Source organism: Pteropus medius, unplaced genomic scaffold (assembly GCF_902729225.1).
Source record: "Pteropus medius unplaced genomic scaffold, Ma_sr-lr_union100, whole genome shotgun sequence".
NCBI classification, from domain to species: domain Eukaryota; kingdom Metazoa; phylum Chordata; class Mammalia; order Chiroptera; family Pteropodidae; genus Pteropus; species Pteropus medius.
This window is the reverse complement of record NW_024352784.1, coordinates 6,631,125-6,650,230: the sequence shown is the minus strand read 5'-3', so window position 1 is coordinate 6,650,230 and position 19,106 is coordinate 6,631,125. Positions and strand designations below refer to the sequence as shown.

Here is a 19,106-nt window from a genome sequence, read left to right as displayed (position 1 = left end):
AAACAAAACAACTACATTGTTCCTGTCCTCGGGAGGAAATAGAACACACATTTGCAAACTCTGGTCTAATGAGTGAATCTCTTACTCCTTTAGGGCAGGGTTTTGCAGACTAACCCAGAACAATACAGCAAGTTATGAAGCATGTCCGCTGTTCCGGGCACGATCACTGCAGCCGTGTGAGAACACCTTCCACTGGCAGGACGCAGGCTGTTCTTCAAAGCCCTCGCTCCTGCAGGGAGTCTTAAATCCAGGAGGGGCCTGGATCATGCCTGGCCTCAGCCGGGCTAACCTCCACACTGGCTAATGGTGGGTCACAGACAGTAACACTCAGCCCAAAGGCAGCTGTGAGCCAGGCAAACTCAGCCTGATCAGCTTACACTCACCTTCTCACACCTGTACTCCCCGAACTTGACCCCTCGCACCACCTGCTGGTAGATGAGGTTGGTGGCCACGTTGTCTTCTGAGGGGTTGTGCCAGGGCGTGAAGACCTCTTTGCGGAAGAAGAGCCGCCATGGGGCATTGCGCTCCTGGGCACCCTGCTCCTTGGCATACTGCTCACACTGGGAGATGGCGTCCATGACGTGGTCACTGCCACTGCCCAGGGAGGACACCTGTGAGCGCAAGGCTGGAGGTCAACCAGTGGAAGGGTGAGCAAGCAGGGAAGAACTACGTAGAGCCAGCAACTGTGCCAGCTCTTCCCATTTGGATGCAAAGCTGAGGCTCAGAGAGAGGCAGGGCGGTACCAAGGCCACTGAGGAGGCAGACCACCGTCAGGCCCCTGGATTCCAGCCATGGGCTCCAAACCGGCACAGCTGTACAGAAGTTCTTATTTCTTAGCGTAAGCGTTTTGTAAAACGAATAGACAAATGGTCCCCGAAAATACAAGAAGTACCTATCTGTAGGGGAGAAAAATCCAGGCCAACTGTATTGGACAACATGGTTCTGTCCCTGGACCAGTAGGGTAGGGGGCACCTCTGCTGTGTGTGATGTTGCTGGGTGTGGAGGCAAACTCATCCAGCCCCGGCCCAGATCCACAGAGAAGGCTCCAAGCCTGGATGTGCTGGGGATGCACACACTCCAGGTGGTCACTAAGGAGTGAAAAGAAACTACCATATCAACCTGACGAGGAATGATATCCCCATCTGCAAATGAGAAAACGGAATCTCAGAGAGCCGAGTGGCTGCATGCCCCTCCAGCCTGTCTCTGCCGTGTTCTTTCTCTGGCAGCAGGGGAGGACTGACTCAGCCTTGCTGCATACCACTGAAGTGAGCTCTGGGTTTCAATCTACACTGTACTGTTGGATTTTTCTTTAGGGGCTCAAGAGCTCTCCACGATCCTAATGGGTTGGCCAGGGCCAGGGTTACCACCCGCTAACAGAGGAAACCAAGGCCCTGAAGGTAAAAAACCGTGCGAAGCCATTGGAGCCAATAGGGGGCAGCGCTGGGTTAGGGCTGGTTGGCAGCCCAGGGAAGCACCAGGGGGAGGTGCTGCAGAGGGGGCCGTACTTTATCGAACAGGGCAATGTAGAGGGAGAACCCAAAGCGGTCCTTGAGCGAGATCTTGTCGGCCAGCGCATTGCAGAGCTCCTTGGCCGTGGTGGCCGAGTCCGTCAGCAGGGTCTTGGTGGTCCCATCCATGAATGTCACGGGCAACATAATGGGCTTCTTGGACTTGGTGGCCTGAAAGTGGCCAAAAAAGGGTTTTTGGAAATCTCTTCACTTCAGACCAGCTCACCCACTCTGTTCTTCCGGCTCCCTGGGGTTGGAGCTTCCCCAGAGCCCCGGGGCCCCAGCATCCCTCCAGGGCATTGCCTGTCCCTGGTCACAGGTCCCCAGGGAGCCCTACTGTGCTCCCCACCCCAATAGGATTTCCATGGCCCCTGAGCCAGGGCATTGGGACTGGAAGGTGGGCATTGCCACATGCCAGGGGCTCCTGCTCTCATGTCACTTAACCATCACAAGACCCTGTGAAGTGAGTATGTTATTGCCATGTTTCAGATGAAGCAATGGAGACACAGAGGGAACCCCCTGCCCAAGTCGCTTTGATCATAAAGCCAGCAGTTGGGAGTCAGTCATCCCCTGCGGGCTTTCCTAATGCAAGAGGCCTGGGATTCCAGAACTCGAGGTTGGGTGCTTGAAGAACCACAGAATCCCGAAGCAGGGAATGTTTCTGAGGCACTGGAGTGCGCTGGAGACGCGTGTGTGTAAACACACACTGAGTATACGCGTGCGCACACACACGCCTGGGGCTGGGGCCACACCTGCAGCTCCAGCCAGCTGGGCGGCTGTGTCCGCGTCCCATTGACAAAGGTCCTCCTGAGCCGCTCCTCACAGTACGGGGCGTAGCCGGGCGGTCCCCCGTGGATGAAGTTCCGCAGGTACTACAGACAGAGGACCAGATGAGGGGACCTGTACACTGGCCTTCCTGACCTGGACCACCAGAGCAGCCTGGCCGGGTCTCCTGCCTCACAGAACTGACCAGCTAGTTTGGTCCTCCTGTCACCTGCTCTGCCTCTGTGTCCACAGCACCCAGAGACGCACTGAGAGCAGTCAAGAAATTGACCTGAGACGAACTAAAGTGCCTGCTCTAAGACGGTACGTAGAGGGTTCAGGAGACGCTGCAGTCAAACTCAGTCTCCTCATAAATAAAATGGGCTGAGGGGAGAAGAGCATGAAATGCTGGGGCCTGGGGGAGGGGCCAGAGAGATAGGCCAGTGGGCGACTGAGGCCTGAGAGACGACCTGGGCGGGGCCTGTTAGCGAGTCCCTGTGAGCTTCTTCCCCTTGTTCTCTCCCCTCTATGCTGAGGACAGGGCCCAGCTCCCCTTCCCACCCCAGGAGGCCAGGCCCTACCTTAACAAACTTCTCGGAGGGGGCGAAGCAGCCCACACAGAGAGACACGAGGATCCAGCCCCGAGCATAGCTGCTCTTGGAGGGGTTGTGGGTGAGCTGCTTGCTGATCTGGCAGTAGATCTCGTCCCTAGGCAGGCGGGGAAGCATGGGAGGGAGACTGCCTCAGAAGAAAAGCCCCCCGCCCCAGTCCCAGCAACAGGGGACACACACGTCCTCTCCTACTTGCCTATGATCACCCAGGAGGATTGGAGTGGGGCAAAGTACGAAGGCTGGGCCAGTGTCTGCTTTGAAGACCGGCTCATTAGGCATGAAGCACCTTCCTGACTCCTATCCAGATCTATGGCTGGGACCCCAGGATCCAGAGAGTGGGGCATATCCAGCTCTGAGGCACAGTGCACAGTGAAACACAGGTTCCACCCCTGCCTCTTCCCTCACCAGCTGGGTGGCCTGGGCAGGCGAGTTCACCTCTCTGAGCCCAAACCACAGTCATGGCAGCAGGTACAATTTCTACTAATGGCAACTGGCAGAGCAGAAAAAGCACAAACATCTGGGGAGTTTCTCTGAGGAGATGGAACGACTAGGGACTTTGACTTTCTTTTGATACATTCCTGTAATGTTTGAATATTTAAGTGGCCATGCATTACCTTTGTAATCAAATTAAAGCAATGAAGGTAGTTTTTTGCTTTCATTTTGAAGAGAAATTTCAGTACCTTCCTTACAGGACTGCTGTGAAGAAAAATGAGCCAAGGCTTATAAAGCACCTAGCACAGTAAATCCTCAATAAATGCTAGCTGCAGTTAGGATGCTGCCTGCGGGTTCAGGGCCAAGGGCAGGAGCCACGATGAAGTGACCACCAGGGGACACTCACTGCTGCTGCTCCTCCTTCTCAGAAGGGCAGGCCTGGATAAGCAGGGGGTACTAATTCAGTGGCTCCCTAGTTTGAGAGTTCACCAACCAGTGCAACTTCAAAATAAACTCTTTTTATCATGACAAACAAAGACATTTAAAACACACCAAACACACAACCAGACCACTTTCTATATCACAATCATTTTGTAAAAAAAAAGGTAATTTTAGTATTCAAAAAGTAAAAAGAGTGAAATCTCAGAACATAGAACCGTCCTTTAAATAAATTAAATTTAGCTTTAGAAACATTCTTATTCTCCCCATCTTGTCACAGACATGCAAAAACTTTATCACCTGAAGCTGGGAGCCCCTGACCCCCGTTACTTTATGGACGGGAAGACCCAGACCAAGAGAAAGGAGGGGTCAGCAGTGGTCCCTCGGGGAGTCAATACCCCAGCCTTCCGCCTCCTGGTCCAGGGCTCCTGGCACCATGTTCTTTATAAGTGACCATTTTAAGGCTAACGGTGAGAAAAGCGGGAGGCACAGTCTTACTTCTTAGCAGCTACCTTTTTTTCCAGGAGGCGGGTGACCCTGGGTACTGTGACCATCTCTGAGAGGTAGTAAGTGACCTCAGGGAGCCTGGCAGCAAGGGAGGTCTGGGAGGCTAGTGACCCCTGGGCAAGTCTCTCCCCTCTCAGGACTTCAGTTCTCCCGTTGGTAAAATGGAGCTCAACCCCCCATCCACCGGCCCACCCCATCCGGCTGTCCTCCCAGCCAGCACACACAAGTTCACAGGGTCAGCTCTCGTAACTGACTATACTGTGTAGATAGAGTTCTTAGAAAGTTTTATCTGTTTTCCCTTCACTGACCCAGCTAAGCTGATTCTTTAATTGCTCCTGGATCATCCTAGTTCCCCCACAAACCCCCAGAGACTTGAGGTGAGCCTCTCCTGGGCCTGGGTGGGAAAGGATGCACTGTCAAGATTCCAGGCATGCTGACCATAGGAACCCTGCCCACAGCCCTGAGTCAGGGGCAGTGGCCATGAGCTGGCAGGGCAGGGGATAAAGCAGAAAATGCATGCCAGATAATAACAACAGCTGTGCCTCCAGAGTTAGAAGCTTTCCCCAGTTTTACCTTCCCTCAAGCCTTTGAGGCAGGTACTGTTATTGTTTCCCCTTTACAGATGAAGAAACTGAGACTTACAGAGATGAAATAACTCTACCAAGGTCACATGACTAGTGAGCCGAACCGAGGGACTAAACTCAGTCCTGTCTGGCTTAATTTGCTGTTATGGTGACAAAGCTACAACTCAGCCACCAAAAACCTTTCAGGGCCACACACGGGAAGTTCAGGGCGCCTCCCCAGACAGCTGCCTTTCCCTGCACCCCTGCCTCTCAGGCACTGACCGGAGAGCTGGCCGCAGAATGCCATTGCCAATGATGAAGTGCAGCTTCTCCAGGTTGGAGGTGGGCCGGTCCTCCAGCATGCTGTTGCCCTGCACTGTGGACTCCCCGTCGTGCAGTCTCTTGGTCACCTGGGCCACAGGGAAGGGACATGGCTTAAGCTGGGCTGGGTGAAGTGAGGGGCCCTGACTCATGCCTGAGTCTGCCCGCTTCCCCAGAGAGCAGAATCCTGAGAGTGGCCAAAAGAGCTGGCTCCCACTACTGTCATACCCCCCCACCCCTGTCCTGTCATATCCCACCCTGTGCAGAACAAACATTGGATCAATGACCAACCCACAGAGCCGGGAGCATTGGCCTGATGGCACCCACTTCTGGGGATAAAGCTCCCTGACACCGCACCCTCATCCTCTACCCCAGGAAAGCCCTTTCAGCCAGGACAAAGCCTGCTCCTCCAACTCCTGGCGGGACCCCTATTTCTCCAGGGTAGGTCCACATACACACAATTCTGACACCCAGAGTGCTCCCCAGTCACCACCACCCATCACCAGTGCCCCAGCCTCCATGTGAACAGCCCCCAGCCTCGGTTCCTACAGATGCCTTTCTCCTCTCTGGTCCCACACAGCCCACAATGCCAGCCCTGCGCCCTGCCCAGAAATGTGGAGTGAGCGAGAGGGTAAGAAAAGGTAGCATGCCCCTGCCGATGCCTCAGGGAGGGGTGCGGGAGGGTTTTCAGATGGAAAACAAGATAGGGGCAAAGGCAAAGTAGGCTGTGGAAGCCCCAAGGTGAAGCCTGATGGCTGTAGAGGCTTGTAGGGTCCTAAGAGGCTTCCTGGAGGTGACACCCAGGCAGAGAAGAGAAAGGAAGAATTTTAGGCAGAGAGACTGGTGTGTGCAAATGCAGGGTATGGGGAGCCAGCCCCTGTGCTGTAAATGCCTTGGTTTCTGTCTGTCTGCCCTCCCAGCCTGGACAATCATGGGGCACAGAGACAGTGCTCAGAAAAGGTAAGGTGACTAAACCAATGAGTTCAAGCAAACCAAGAGTGTGGCACTCATCCCATAAAAATGTCCTTGGATCAAATGCAATGGGTCCATGCCCTGGCAGAAGATGCCCTCCCTCTCACCATCTGCCAGTCCAGTCTTCCCCAGCTCTCGGGTCCCCTGCTCTGAGAAGCCCGCCCTGACCTGGCCCCTGATCACTCCCTATGCTGTCCTGCTGCCAGCCATCCCAGAGCCCTGCAGACAGGTGATGTTGACTCCTGCTCCCATCCCCGTGGGTCCCAAGACCATCCTCGTCCCAGCCTGGGCCACCTAAGGCAGCTCAGGGTCTGCTCGAACCTCCTCTGTCAGTTTTGATTTCTTCTTCAGGGTCAAGTGCACCAGCTTGTGCCTTACGCTGCTCTTCTTCTGTCCTTCAGGGAGCTGGGCCTAAAGGGCCAAAGGGGTTCAGGGTCAACAGATTGGGCCCGAAGTAATGACAAGAGCAGTTGACAATGGGGCAAAGGCTGGAGGGGTGTCTCACCTCCACGCTAATGTTTAGGAGGTAAACCCCACTTGCCACCCCCGCCCCTCATCCCTCACTGCTACCTCCACCAGCCAAATGACAGAAGGAAGACTGAGACTCAGAAAAGTCAATGCTGGCACAGGCTCTGACTGCAAAGCCCGTCTGCTCTGCCATGTGGCTTCACTCGCTTGGGGCCAGCACTTTATGAAACACTCAGACATTTGTTCCCACAAGTAGACAGAAGAGAGTGGGGGTCAGGGAGGTGGGGCAGAGGCAGATTTGACACTCCTTCTTCTGAGGACCCTGAAGCTGGGGTGTGGAGCAGCCCTGCCCTCTGGCCTGGGAGGGACGCTGGCCGGAGGCGCCTGGGTCTCACCTCGCCCTCGCCCTGCAGGGCCTGCAGCTCCCTCTTGTACGTCTTCTTGCCCAGGGTCTCGTAAATCTTGGTCATCACAGGGATCTTCTCACTGCCATCACTCATGGCCGTGTGGTACTTGGGCTCGGGGAGGTCCCCCATGAATCGGAGGATGGTGATCCAGACCGCCAGGGCCGCCTGGGGGCAGAGCCGCGTGAGTCAAAGCCTGAGCACAGGACACAGCTAAAGCCGGCAGAGTAAGCTCGGGTTCGGGAGAGGACCGGAGAGGCCTGCGGGAGGGTGCTGTGCCAGTGCTCCGGGTGTTCCTTGGGATCTTGCCCACGTGGCCTGGCCCTAGGCCAGGGCCGGGTCAGGTCAGCGCCGCACCTGCCCACCAGGGACCCGCCACCTCGGCACCTACACCGTCCACACAGCCCCAGCCCTCACCAGCTGGTCGCCCTCGTCGTCATGGTACAGCAGCGGCTGCTTGAGCGGCCGCCGGGTGTAAGTATGCGTGGTCGTGCCCTGGAAGTAGGTGGCAGCGAACTTGGCGAATTTGTACTCAGAGAGGTCCTCCTCGTCCTCATCAGGCAGGGGCAGGGCTGCGTCCAGGTCCTCCTCCACCATCTCCCTCCGCCCGCGCTCCAGGTCCTGAGGAGATGAGAGGGGTTCCCTGCCATGGGGGCAGATTCGAGCTGGGCTGTGGCCACCCACCCCTGTCGTGTGGGGCAGCTCTCCCTCCACAAGGGTGAGCTGTGTTCATCCTGTTCACTACCCAGACAGCGCCTGGCCCATGGTAGGTCCTCAATATACCAACTAATTAGAGTTCGTGAGTGGCCCTGGAGAAGGACAGTGATTGATGGGCCTACGGTCATGTGACAGGCTGTTGGCGGGACAGGGCCTGGCACCTGCAGGCCCTGGCCCAGGTCATCACTGCTGCCCTCTACTCAGAGGGGACCAGGTGGACTTTAATGCAAAGGGGCACAAGAGAATGGAGGGCCATCACACTGGGGTCTATCACCAGTCCCTGTCCTCAAACTGGTACCTCAAAGCCACTGGGTGCCTGGCCCTCCTGGCCTGGTAGGCCACCCGAAGTCCCCAGGAAGCCAAACATCTTGTCCACCATATCCGAGTGATTGATGGGCTCGTGGCGGGCTCTCTCCATCTGCTCCAGCAGCTCCTTCTTCCGCCGAGCCTCCTCCTTCTCCTTCAGCTCCCGCTCCGCATCCTCACGAGCCAGCTGGGCCAGGCGCTCCTGGAAGGTAGGGGTGATGCAGAGGAGACAGCCTCAGGGAGCAAGCCCTCTCTGGGGAGCCCATGAGAGTCCCCGCAACAACCAGGCTGCAGTCCCAAGCTCCCCCTGCGCCTCCTTACTGCTGGGAAGGACTGAGCCTCAGGCCTCCCCACCTTGGGCCATGCCCCACTCAGCCCTCAGAGCCCACTGCAGACAGATGCACAGACAGAAATGCTGCCTGCCCTTCAGGGCTCAGCTGGAACACCTCCTCCAGGAAGCCTGCTCATGTCTTCCCAGCTGGAAGGAACCACCCAACCAGAAATCCAGCTTCAGACCATCACTGTCCAATGGAAACATAAGATGAGCCCATGTATATAGTGGCTACACTTAAAATAGTGAAAAGAAATAGGTGAGATCAATTTTAATAATATATTTTAGCCCAGTATTTCCAAAATATTATCTCAACATGTAATTAATCTTTTTTTTTAAAAAGTACTGAGGTATTTTGTACTCCTTTTTTTCTTACTGCCTTCAAAATCTAGCACGTATTTCACACTTAGATCCCTTTGTCATTTCGAGTACTCAGTAGCCACATGTGGCTGGTGGCTCCATACTGGGTCCTCTCACCCTGGCTCACGTGTTGTCTCCAGATAGAAAAGGTGCTCCTGCAGGCATGGACCCTCTCACTCTGGAGCCACAGCCCTCTGTCCTTTGTCCTGGCCCAGGACCAGGCACCCAGTGCACAAAGGAAAGGAGGTTGCATGGACAGAGGATGGACAGCCAGTGTTAGGTGGAGGCTGCTGAACCAGTGAATGGACATCGGAGGGCTGGGGCATTCCCGGCTCACCTGATGCTTGCGTTCAGCTTCCTCCTTGGCCTTCTTGGCACTCATCTCTTTCCGGAGCTTCTCCTCCTCCGCCAGCCGCATTTTTTCAGCCTCCAGGCGCCGCCGGTACTGAGGGAAGAGGCAGCCAGGTGGGCACCAAGCCCCGTGCTTCCCGCCACCTCTACCCCACCCGACCCTGACTGAGCTCTGGGACCAGGAGCAACTTTGCCCAATAATTATAGGGAAACAGAGGCATCTGAGAAATTCTACAGGTTACACAACACTGATCCCAAAACCAAACCAGGTTTATCTCAGCCTCCCAACGATTCACGAGAGTGACTGGGGTCCCCAGCCAAGGTGGAAATGAGGGGTCTGGCCCCAGTTTTGTCATTCCTCAGAAGAGGCACAGCCCTAGGTCCCCTCTGTAGGCCTCAGCCAGCAAGTGCAGGTGATTTGTCCTCTGGAGCAGCAGCAGCCCTCAGAGGGCACACCCCTCATGGGGCTGGGGACAGAGGATGCTGTGGACTTAAGACCTCTCACCTCAGCCCTGAGGCGCCGGTGCAGCCTGCGGGCGATCATGCCCCGGGCGTAGGCCTGCACGGTGAGCACGGCCCAGAGGCGGTGGCGGAAGGCCTTGCGCACCAGGTAGGCACGGCAGCGGGCCTGGAACTCGATGATACGCCCTCGGGCCAGGCGGTACTGCAGGTGCAGCTTCCGGGAGCGGTGCAGGGCCTGGAGCCGCAGGAATCCCAGCCTCATCTGCAAGGATGCAGCCCCCTCAGAGCCTCGCTCCGGACCCACCCTGCCCGCGGCAGCGTCACTACGCTGGGCCCACTCCCCGACTGGCTCGCCCCGAAGGCACAGCTCTATCTCCCTCATACTAGGGCTCCCCAGAGGTAAGCTCCACCTCCTCTCACAAGTTCCCCAGGGAGCAGCCTTGGCTTCCTCTGAGATGGGCTCCTGAGGGACCCTGTCCTCAGACCGGGAGCCGGTCTCCTTCCTGTGCACCACCCCAGCCCTAAGTCCAGGCTACAGCCCAGCTGCTTCACCAAGGTCCATGGGACACACCTGCTCCCGGCCCCTTCTGAAGTCTCTAATGATCCAGTGCTCACACCAACAAAACATTCCAGAAGAAAAGCCCAAACATTGCTGACCAGATGGGAAAAGCTGAAAGAACTGGACTTGGACTTTGGGCTGGAGGAATGGTAGGGGGAGGCCGGGGCAGTGGCAGGAGGCCACCCAGTCCCCAAACACAGGTACGGTCTTGCTGCTATGGCAGTGGGGCCAGGTTCAAAGGCCTTGAGGGGCCAGGAGCAGCCCCCTTGGGGAGGCTCACCAGCTCGTAGTTCCTCCTGCAGTTGTAGCCCCGCCAGTGCCTCTGGATCAGGGTGGCGGCATTCTTCAGCTTCAGAAAGTTAGACCTGAAACAGCAGCATGATGCAGGAGCCCCCAGAGCAGAGCCTCGGCACCCAGAGACACCCAGGGTGCAGGCGGGGTTTGGAATCAGGAGAGCTGGGGTAGTCCCTGCTGTGTGTCTCCCGGATACATGACCTGGGTCATTACCACTCTGTGCCTCAACTTCCTCATCTGTAAAGTGGGTAGAATGATGCCTGCCCTGCCTGCCTCACAGGCTTGTCACATGAGCCCAACAGGGAGGCTTTCCATTATTTATTAAATGAATAAATGTATGAATAATAAGTAAATAATATAATATAAAAATTAAAAGCTTTGAACACTATGAACATGACTTATTACTAACTTCCCCCTTTTATAGATAAATAACTGAGGCTCAGTGTGGTTGAGACTAGAACCCGCATCGTCTGACTGACTCTAAGTGAGTGCAGTAGTGTTCCCCTGCACACACCAAGCAGCTTCTACAGGTTGACAGTCACCTACTACCTGATGGAGGACAAAGACACCACACATCAAACAGGTATCTGCTGAATGTAGACATAAATATAGGAAGAGCAAAAATTGAATACATTACTGTGTGAGTGAGCCAGCAAGTCAATACCTAGATGCATACAAGAGCACTTCTGGGAGAGGATGATAAATGGACAGACAGACAGATAAACAGACAGGTAGGTGGGTGGATGGATGGATGGATGGAGAGAGGGAGGGCATGACCAGATGAGATGCAAAAGGAAAAGGCTGTGAGATTTTTGTGGGGCCGGAATCACAATCCAGAGTCAGTCCTGACCATTTGTGAATTGTCACAGCTGTACACACGTCTCCTACATTGAATGTGGGATACACTTTGTAATTTATAAAATCTCGAATTTCCTCTTTGAGAAGTTTCGTTAGGAATCTGAGACCACAGAGTGTCCACATGCGTGTGCCCCATGTAGCCATGCAACATGCGCGCGCGCGTGTGTGTGTATACAGGTGAGCATACTGTATTACTGGGCATACACAACACTGACGAGTGTGTGCAAATCTTGTGTCTTTATGTTCATCCATGTGGATGCAGGGGTGTGTGTGCTTATTCTTAGTGTTCACGTGGGAGGAGCAGAGGAGAGCCAAGCATATGCACATGCACCTGTGTGTGGGCTGAGGTGGGGCAGAGCCTTTCCCACGCGTACCTGTCTTTGAACCCCCGGATGACCTTCTGGAGGAGAACGACTCTGTCGGTGATGGCCTTGTCCCGCTCCATCTCGAGCAGCGTGTCGTGGCGGTCCTGGGGGGCAGAGCTCCTGAGCCGCGCCCACCACGGTCTCCAGTCCCCAGCCGAGGCTACCAGGTGGGCTCTCCCTTCTGTCACTAGGACTTCAGCCCCAAGGCTTAACTGGGCCCCACGGGCTCCCAGCCCTGCTCTGGCCCCACAGCCATAGTACATAAAGAGGTGATGGTGGCTGTTTCCCAGAGGCCTGGGTGAGACAGACGGAGCAGGAGGAGCCTAATTTGACTGGGTGGGGTCTGACAGCACAGCAGGCGCACACACTCGCTTCATTCTTGTGGCCTTCCTTGCTGAGTCCCTGCTTTTCCAGATGTCTCTGTCACATCAGCCCCTGACCTGGGCCAGGCCACCGTCATATCCCTCCAGGATCTTGGCAGCAGCCTCCTAATCAGTCTCCTGGCCTCTGTCGCTCCCACCCAGCCCTCCCTAAGGAGCGACCTTCCTAAAACAAATCCGATGATGGCCTTACAGTGATGCCCTATGGTTCCCAAGGTCAAGCCTGGTCTCCCCCTCCCCCCGCCCGCCCCGCTACGCCAGCACTCAGGCCCTCCATGATCCAGGCCCTGCTGACTTCTCCAGGCCTCTCTCCTCCTCATCTGAGCCCCAACTCTCTCTCCAGTTAGACAAAACTTCATCATTCGGTACATATGAATCGAATGTCTCCACTGCCAGCACTGGGTGAGGTGCTGGAGTGGAGCCACAGGGAACCAGGCAGACTGGACCCTGCCCTGGGGAAGCTGAGTCTCATGGGGGTGCCACATCCTCCAGATAATCACAGACCACACTCTTGTGGGCAGGGCTCAGCACAGAGGAGCTGCTCAGCCAAGCCTTTCCGAGTGAATGAATGAACGAAAGTAGACCCTGAGGCACTGCCCATTTCTGAAGAGCCCGGAGAGGTGAGGATGGGTCAATATGGCCCTCAGCACCATCTGGCACTGGGAGCCATCATGCTGCACGCCTCCTCTCCCTTAATCCACACAGGCTGGGCATCAGACCAACCCAGGCTCGTAGCCCAGCACCTGAACTTGGACGACTTGCCGCTCCTCCCTGAGCCCCTGAAATGGGCTTAACAATGCTACCTCACTGGGCTGCCGTGACAGCTAAATGAGATCATGGACAAAAAGCCCATACCAGGGTCTGGCCAGTTATGAGACACAGACGCAGGGAACAGTGGACACATTTTTCCAATAAGGAAATGAAGGCTCAGGGAGATGGAGGGACTAGCCCAGGGCCCCGCAGCCAGAAAGGAGTTAGACTGGACCTCAGGGCTCCCTCCAGCTCACGGCTGGCTCCTCCCTTCCCTCCGCCCAGATGTCCTGCACTGCCTGGACCCCACCCAGTACCAGAAGAAGGAGCCCTGCCCTGTCACCCAGGACAGCCAGAAATCTAGTACATCGGAAATGGAAATGAGGAAGCCGGCATGCTGGAAGCGTACACTGTCTGCTGCAGCTGCCCTGCCATCAAACCCCAGCAAGCTCTGCTCTAAGGCCAGGACTCCCCGTGACCCAGTTTCCTGCTCCCAGCCCTGCCAGGCTCCAATGTCCTGCCCAGGCTGCCAGCGGGGAGCCAGAGAACTCGAAGTTTGTGCTCAGGGAGGGCAGGAACAGGTCGGGGAACACTAGAGTCCCACCACAGCCCCTGGTGAACCCTGCCTGGCAGGAAAACACAGGAGGAGACCTAAAGATTCACTCAAGAGCCCACCCCTTCCAGGCACATTCCAGTTTACAGATGGGGAAACGATGCCCAGAAAGGGCCAGTGACCTGCACAAAGTCCCAGGGAAGACAGCCCCAGGGTCAGGATTGAATATAGGCCTTCCTGGTGAGCCGGCCTTGGTCTTCTGTTTTCTCACCCACCGTCAGTGCTCTGACCCCACCCTCAGGTCACAGATGGCTCCCCCACCATGGAGGCCTCATTCTCCACCTGCTCCTCCTATCACAGGCTACAGGACAAGAGGATCCAAAGGCCGAGCACTGACCCCATCTGATGCTGCGGCTTCTCTAGAGCTGCCACGATGGGGAGGTTGCAGACCCCAAGGCCACCAGAGTCAGAGAGGCTGTCTCACCTTCAGAAAGATCTTGGTTTTGCCGATCTGCCAGTCATCGTGGGTGCCCAGCACAGCCTCAGCCATGCGCTGGCACGTCCCCCGAAGGTCGTCCTGGGGGAAGGGGTGAATAAGGGGATGGGCTGCCCGGCCAGTGTCAGGCCACCTGAGTGTTCCTCCCGAGGCTGGGAGGCAGGGCTCTTGCTCCAGCTCTGCCCCGACTCGCTGTGTGACCCCCGACCAGGTCCTGCCTGCTCTGATCCTCACTTTTCTCCTTAGCTCTGCAGCATGACTGCAAAACCCTCTTCCATATCTAACATCTGGGGCCCACTCAGCAGCCCTGGTCTCGTCCATTACACCACATGTGTCATGTCCACGCCCACCAAGCATGGCCACTGGAGCCTTCAGATGCACTCCACTGCCTGACCCTCAGTTTTCGCAGCCATACCGGAGGCGGCTGAGCCGGTGTCATGCCTAACACACTATGCCAGTGAGAAAACTGGGGCCCTTGCCCGGCCCAGGGCTAGGACCCTCCCTCCTGCCATCGAGGCCCCGGCTCTGTACCTGCTTGTAGGCCGGCTTCACACCGGGCAGCAGTACTCGGTACCGCTCCACGAACTCCACAAAGCTGTAGCGGATGGGGTAGCCGGCTCGGCGGATTCGGATGGTCTCCATCATCCCGGAGTACCTCAGCTGGCGCACACACAAGTGCCGGTCGAACAGCTGCAGGGCACAGAGCTGAGTGTCAGCACTGGAGGCTCCTGCTGGGAGGTCATCCCTGCTCTGAATTTCCTAGTCCCAGGTAAAGCCCGAGAGAGGCCAGGGCCCCATGGCAGATGAGGAAGGAGCAAAGGCAGGACTAGACCTGGATCTGCAGTTCGAACCCACACAACAGCAGAGACTCTTACACACGGTGAGCTGGTGCTTTGGGGGCACAGAGAAGAGATGGTTTAATTCCCCTTGGCACATCTGGAGAGGGCTTCATGGAGGAGGTGGTCTTTACTCTAACCCTGACAGGAGAGAGGGCACCCGGGGTTGTGGGGGAGAGTATGTGCAAAGGCGTGGAAGCCTGAACATGCAGGACATGTTGGGGGACTTTACAGGGACTGAGGAGGCTACTTCACCCCAAGATTACGGTTGTATAGGTGGTCGATGCCTCGCACAACCCCAGGGGGCACCTTTCATGTTACAGCCATTATGCATTTGTAATTATTCAGATAACTTTCTGGCCACTGACAGTAAAGTGCCTTAAGAAAGAGACACATTTTTCTAATTGGCACAAAGTCATTTTTGTGATGGCAGCAGGGCAGGGCCACTCGGGGTTCCTGGAGGGGCTGGGAAGGTCCTCAGGGGACAGGCTAGGGAGGTAGCAGGGAGCAATCAGTTCAATTTGTGTCTGAGTCTCTTGTCTCTCACTGTGATCAGAAGGGGGTCTGGACAGGGAGGACAGAGATGGAAAGGCAGGATAGTAGTAAGGATGTCCTGCTGCCAAGGTCCAGGCCACAGATGCTGCGGTCTGGACCCGGAGAAGGTTCTAGCGCATCTGAAAGTGGGAGACATGGTACCCACTGCCTTGGCAGGGCCCTGGCCTCAGTCTCCCAGGACCTCCTGCATTAGCTGGAGAGCTTGCTGGAGCCCTCTGTGACCCTCACACCCCTGCAGACCTGGTCCCGAGCCCCAGGGGCACTGGCCAGCCCACTCTGGGGAATGTTTCCAGGCAGGGGGCAGGGCTGGCTTCCGCCACCTGTTTCCTCTCCCTCCGGGCACTTTCCCTGGCCCAGCACTGGCCTCCTGACTTCCGTCCCTCCCCAGACCCCCAGGCCCCAGCTTCCCCCCAGGTCTCTGGAAAGAGCCTTGTGGTAAACAACACTCTCCTGAACCCTGGAAGGAGAGGAAGCCCAGCAAGAGGCAGCACAGAGTCCTGCTCTGCAGCCTCAAGCCCCTTAGCCGCCCTGAGCCTCCAGTCCCATATCTCAAATGTGTGGGCTATCAACTACCCTGCACCCCATGGCCCAGCCCCTCCATCACCCCAGGCTGGTCCTGGCCTGGCCCCCTGGCCGGGGCCACTTACCATGGGCTTCTTGAACTCGTTGGGCTTGATACAGCGCACAAAGAAGGGCTGGCAGGCACCCAGTGTGCGCATCAGCAGCTCCAGTGACCGCTTGAACTGGCTGCTGAGTGTGGGCGAGCGCTTCCTGGTCTCGGCGCCCTGGGGGGACGGACCACAGAGATGGGAGGGGCTGACCTGCGCCCCTCCAGCATTCCCGGAAGGGAAGCTGGAGGGGAGGTCAGTGGGCTCAGGGACTAAGGGAGAACTGCCCAGGGAAGCAGGCTGGCCCAGCAATTGGGGTTATCCTGTGACTCTCCTGGTTTGGGCTTGGAGCTTGGGCCCCAGCTGCAAACCCTCTGGGGAGCCTCCTGGGACCTGAGCCAGGAGGAGCATGCGTGGGGGGTCGGAGAGCTCTGGGTTCCACCCTGTGTGCTAGAAGGCTCTGGGAAAGGCACAGCTCCTCTCTGAGTCTCCATCCTCCCTTTCCAGGAATAAACAAGTGGCCGAACTTGGTCTCCTCAAGGCACTGGGGTTGTCCCTAGAGACGGGTTAGACAGACCTAAATCCCAATCCTGGCCTTGCCACCTCCTAGCTATGTGATCTTGGGCAGGTCACTAAACAGCACTGAGCCTCCCTTTCCTAGGTGGGAATAGTGTCATCTATCTAGCTGACAGGGCTGTGACAAGGTGGGCCCAGAGTATGTAAACAGCAACTTGGGAACCTGGGATGTAGACGGGGAGGGTGCTGCCTGTGCCCTCCCTTCCCTGTGGGATCAGCTGGTCAGCAGCAGGCAGGGTGGGGCAGGCCCCAGTCAGCCTCCTAGGAAGGCACGCGGCTGGCCCCCACTCCTTGGCCCCAAGGCCCAAGGCTCAGTGCTCCATCAGCCTGTCTCTGGGAGAGTAGGCCAACGACCCCTGCACCTCCCTACCCTGGTGGGGTCCCCTCTCTGAATACTGAGAAATGAGGGGCACGTTGTGGTGGGGCCGGGGGGAACCTGAGCAGCAAACAAACAGGAAGCAGATTATCTCAGACTGATACCGAGAAACTAGACATAGAGACTACATTTGATTCCAAAGCATTTTGATGTTATTGTTTTCCTGGAGATTTCATTTGGGTGAGGATTGCTTATGAATGAATTTGATTATCATTGTAAGAATTAATACTTTAAATTAGACATAATTTTATCTGATCCTCTATAGCACCAAAAACCAGGGGTTCAGATATAGACGTGTGAGGTATGCTGGGGAGGCAGAGGCGTTTAACGCATAGACGATATGCCCCCAGACTGAAATGGAACCTGTCAACACAGCAAACACTTGATATTCTGAGATTTGCCGTGTTCTCCACTTTAGCTGTATTTGGAACATGACTAGGGCTTGCCAAGGGAAGCTGGGAGTATTTGTATTGGAGTAGGGTGACTATCAGGTCTGTGGCCCCCACGGCTGCCCTCGAACCCAACCCAGCAGTAGCACTGGGTGACCCAGACTTAGAGGGGGAGCTGCTCAGGTTGGGCTGTGCCCAGCCTGCATTAGAGCCCCTGCCTTCAGCACACACACAGCACAGACACACACTCATACACACAACACACACAGACACGCACAGCACACAACTCACACATAGCGCACACACATATGTGACACAAAGCACATACAGAGCACACCTGCATGGACACAGTACATTCATACCTACACGGCACGCACAAACACAACACAACAAGACACAACATACACACAGCGCACACATACAACACACATAGCACACAACTTATACAACACACACCACACACATACGTATAATACACACAGCACACACAGAGCCCACTCGCACACACACAGCACACACTCTTCTTTGGTTTTGATCACACTGGAACCACTTTCTGCCTTCCCTGCTGGGCAGTGAGGACAGGCGGGTCTGCCTTGCTTACTGCTGTGCCCAGGGCCTGGCACAGTAACAGTCAACCACACTGCTGAACTGAGGAGGTACTGAACTCGTTCCAAGTGTCCATGAGCTCCCAGGAATTGTCCACCTTCCAATTGCTCAGGCCAAAAATCTAGGAATTGCCCGCTTCTCTCACATCCAATATGTCGGCAAATCTTCTTGGCTCCCCCTCCAAAGTGGACCCGGGGCCCGACTCCTTCTTCTTACCTCCTTCACCATCACCCTGGTCCAAGCCGCCAGCATGGCTCTCGGACAGCTCTCGGATGATTGTAGTAACCTCCGAACAACTGATCGCCCTCCTTCTGTCTCCCACACTCCACACCACCCTCCACTCCGCTGTCGACACAACAGCCTGAGTGAGGCTGTTAAAACACAAACCTGGTCACGTCTGCCCCTGCTCAAAAGCCTCCAATACCTCCCCCATTTGCTCAGCATGAACACCAAGGTCCTCATAAGGACCAACAAGTCCCACAGGATCTGGCCTCCCTGACTGCTAGTCTCTCCACCACCTGCTGCTCTTCCTACAACGCACCAGGCAGGCTTTGGGCTTAAGAAGCACCTTAGAGCTTTTCACTTGCTGTTTCGTCTCCCTGCAATGCTTTCCCTCCGGAATGCATGTGGCTGGTTTCTTCACCTCCTTATCAGCATTTCAGTATGGCCTTTCCTGATCCCCCTACTCAAAATTGCAAAGCTTCCACCAGCATTCCCCACTCCATAATTTTTCTCCATATCATATACCACCACCGGACATATTATATATTTTACATATTTATTTACTTATTAATTATTTCCCCTGCTGCTAGAATGTAAGTTTCATGCGGACAGAGATTTTTTGTTTCGTTTACTGCTACTATGTTCCCCCGAAGTAGGACAATGTCTGGCATACAATGGGCACTCAGTAAGTATTTGTGACTGAATGAATGAGTAAGTGGGGCTATGCAGCTGTAGGGTCTGTTCTCACTTCCCTCGCCACCTGGGTTCCTGATTCGGCTTCATTTCATTGAAGAGATAAGTAGTCCTTTCTGATATTCCTTGTTTTCCAGAGTAAACTGAAGATATTTGGGGATGGGGGACAGGAGGAAGTAAGGGAAAAGTCCAAAAGTCAATGTTAAATGACTCCGCGGAGGGGATCTGAGGGGCCGTGAGCATGATGTGAACAGGGCTGGGAAGTCACAGGCAAGAAAAGCCACCCGTGCAAGGAGTGAACAAAGATCCTGTGGACTCAGAGCCCCGGGGACATGTGACTAGAATTAGACATTAATGGGGGTGGGCATTCCTCAATGCCTTGGAAGAACTATGGTCTTCATGCTTGGCTGATCCCTCCAGCAGCAATGGCTGGGGTGAGGCTGCCCAGGGTGCCCTGGGGAGGCAGACACAGAGTGG

General features: G+C 55.7%; 1 protein-coding gene across 1 annotated transcript in view; it reads right to left on the bottom strand.

The window, feature by feature from the left end:
- Nucleotides 1-19,106, bottom strand: part of MYO7A (myosin VIIA) — an 87,321-nt gene that overhangs the window by 23,441 nt on the left and 44,774 nt on the right. Inside the window, exons 19-34 of the mRNA XM_039848328.1 lie at nucleotides 15,807-15,944; nucleotides 14,300-14,458; nucleotides 13,757-13,849; nucleotides 11,599-11,693; nucleotides 10,353-10,437; nucleotides 9,557-9,775; nucleotides 9,038-9,145; nucleotides 8,002-8,211; nucleotides 7,404-7,607; nucleotides 6,978-7,154; nucleotides 6,436-6,525; nucleotides 5,104-5,231; nucleotides 2,852-2,978; nucleotides 2,261-2,380; nucleotides 1,506-1,679; nucleotides 384-611 (exon numbers count right to left, since the gene is read on the bottom strand). Coding sequence (XP_039704262.1) covers nucleotides 384-611; nucleotides 1,506-1,679; nucleotides 2,261-2,380; nucleotides 2,852-2,978; nucleotides 5,104-5,231; nucleotides 6,436-6,525; nucleotides 6,978-7,154; nucleotides 7,404-7,607; nucleotides 8,002-8,211; nucleotides 9,038-9,145; nucleotides 9,557-9,775; nucleotides 10,353-10,437; nucleotides 11,599-11,693; nucleotides 13,757-13,849; nucleotides 14,300-14,458; nucleotides 15,807-15,944 — 2,355 coding nt within the window. The remainder of the gene's footprint in view (nucleotides 1-383; nucleotides 612-1,505; nucleotides 1,680-2,260; nucleotides 2,381-2,851; nucleotides 2,979-5,103; nucleotides 5,232-6,435; nucleotides 6,526-6,977; nucleotides 7,155-7,403; nucleotides 7,608-8,001; nucleotides 8,212-9,037; nucleotides 9,146-9,556; nucleotides 9,776-10,352; nucleotides 10,438-11,598; nucleotides 11,694-13,756; nucleotides 13,850-14,299; nucleotides 14,459-15,806; nucleotides 15,945-19,106) is intronic.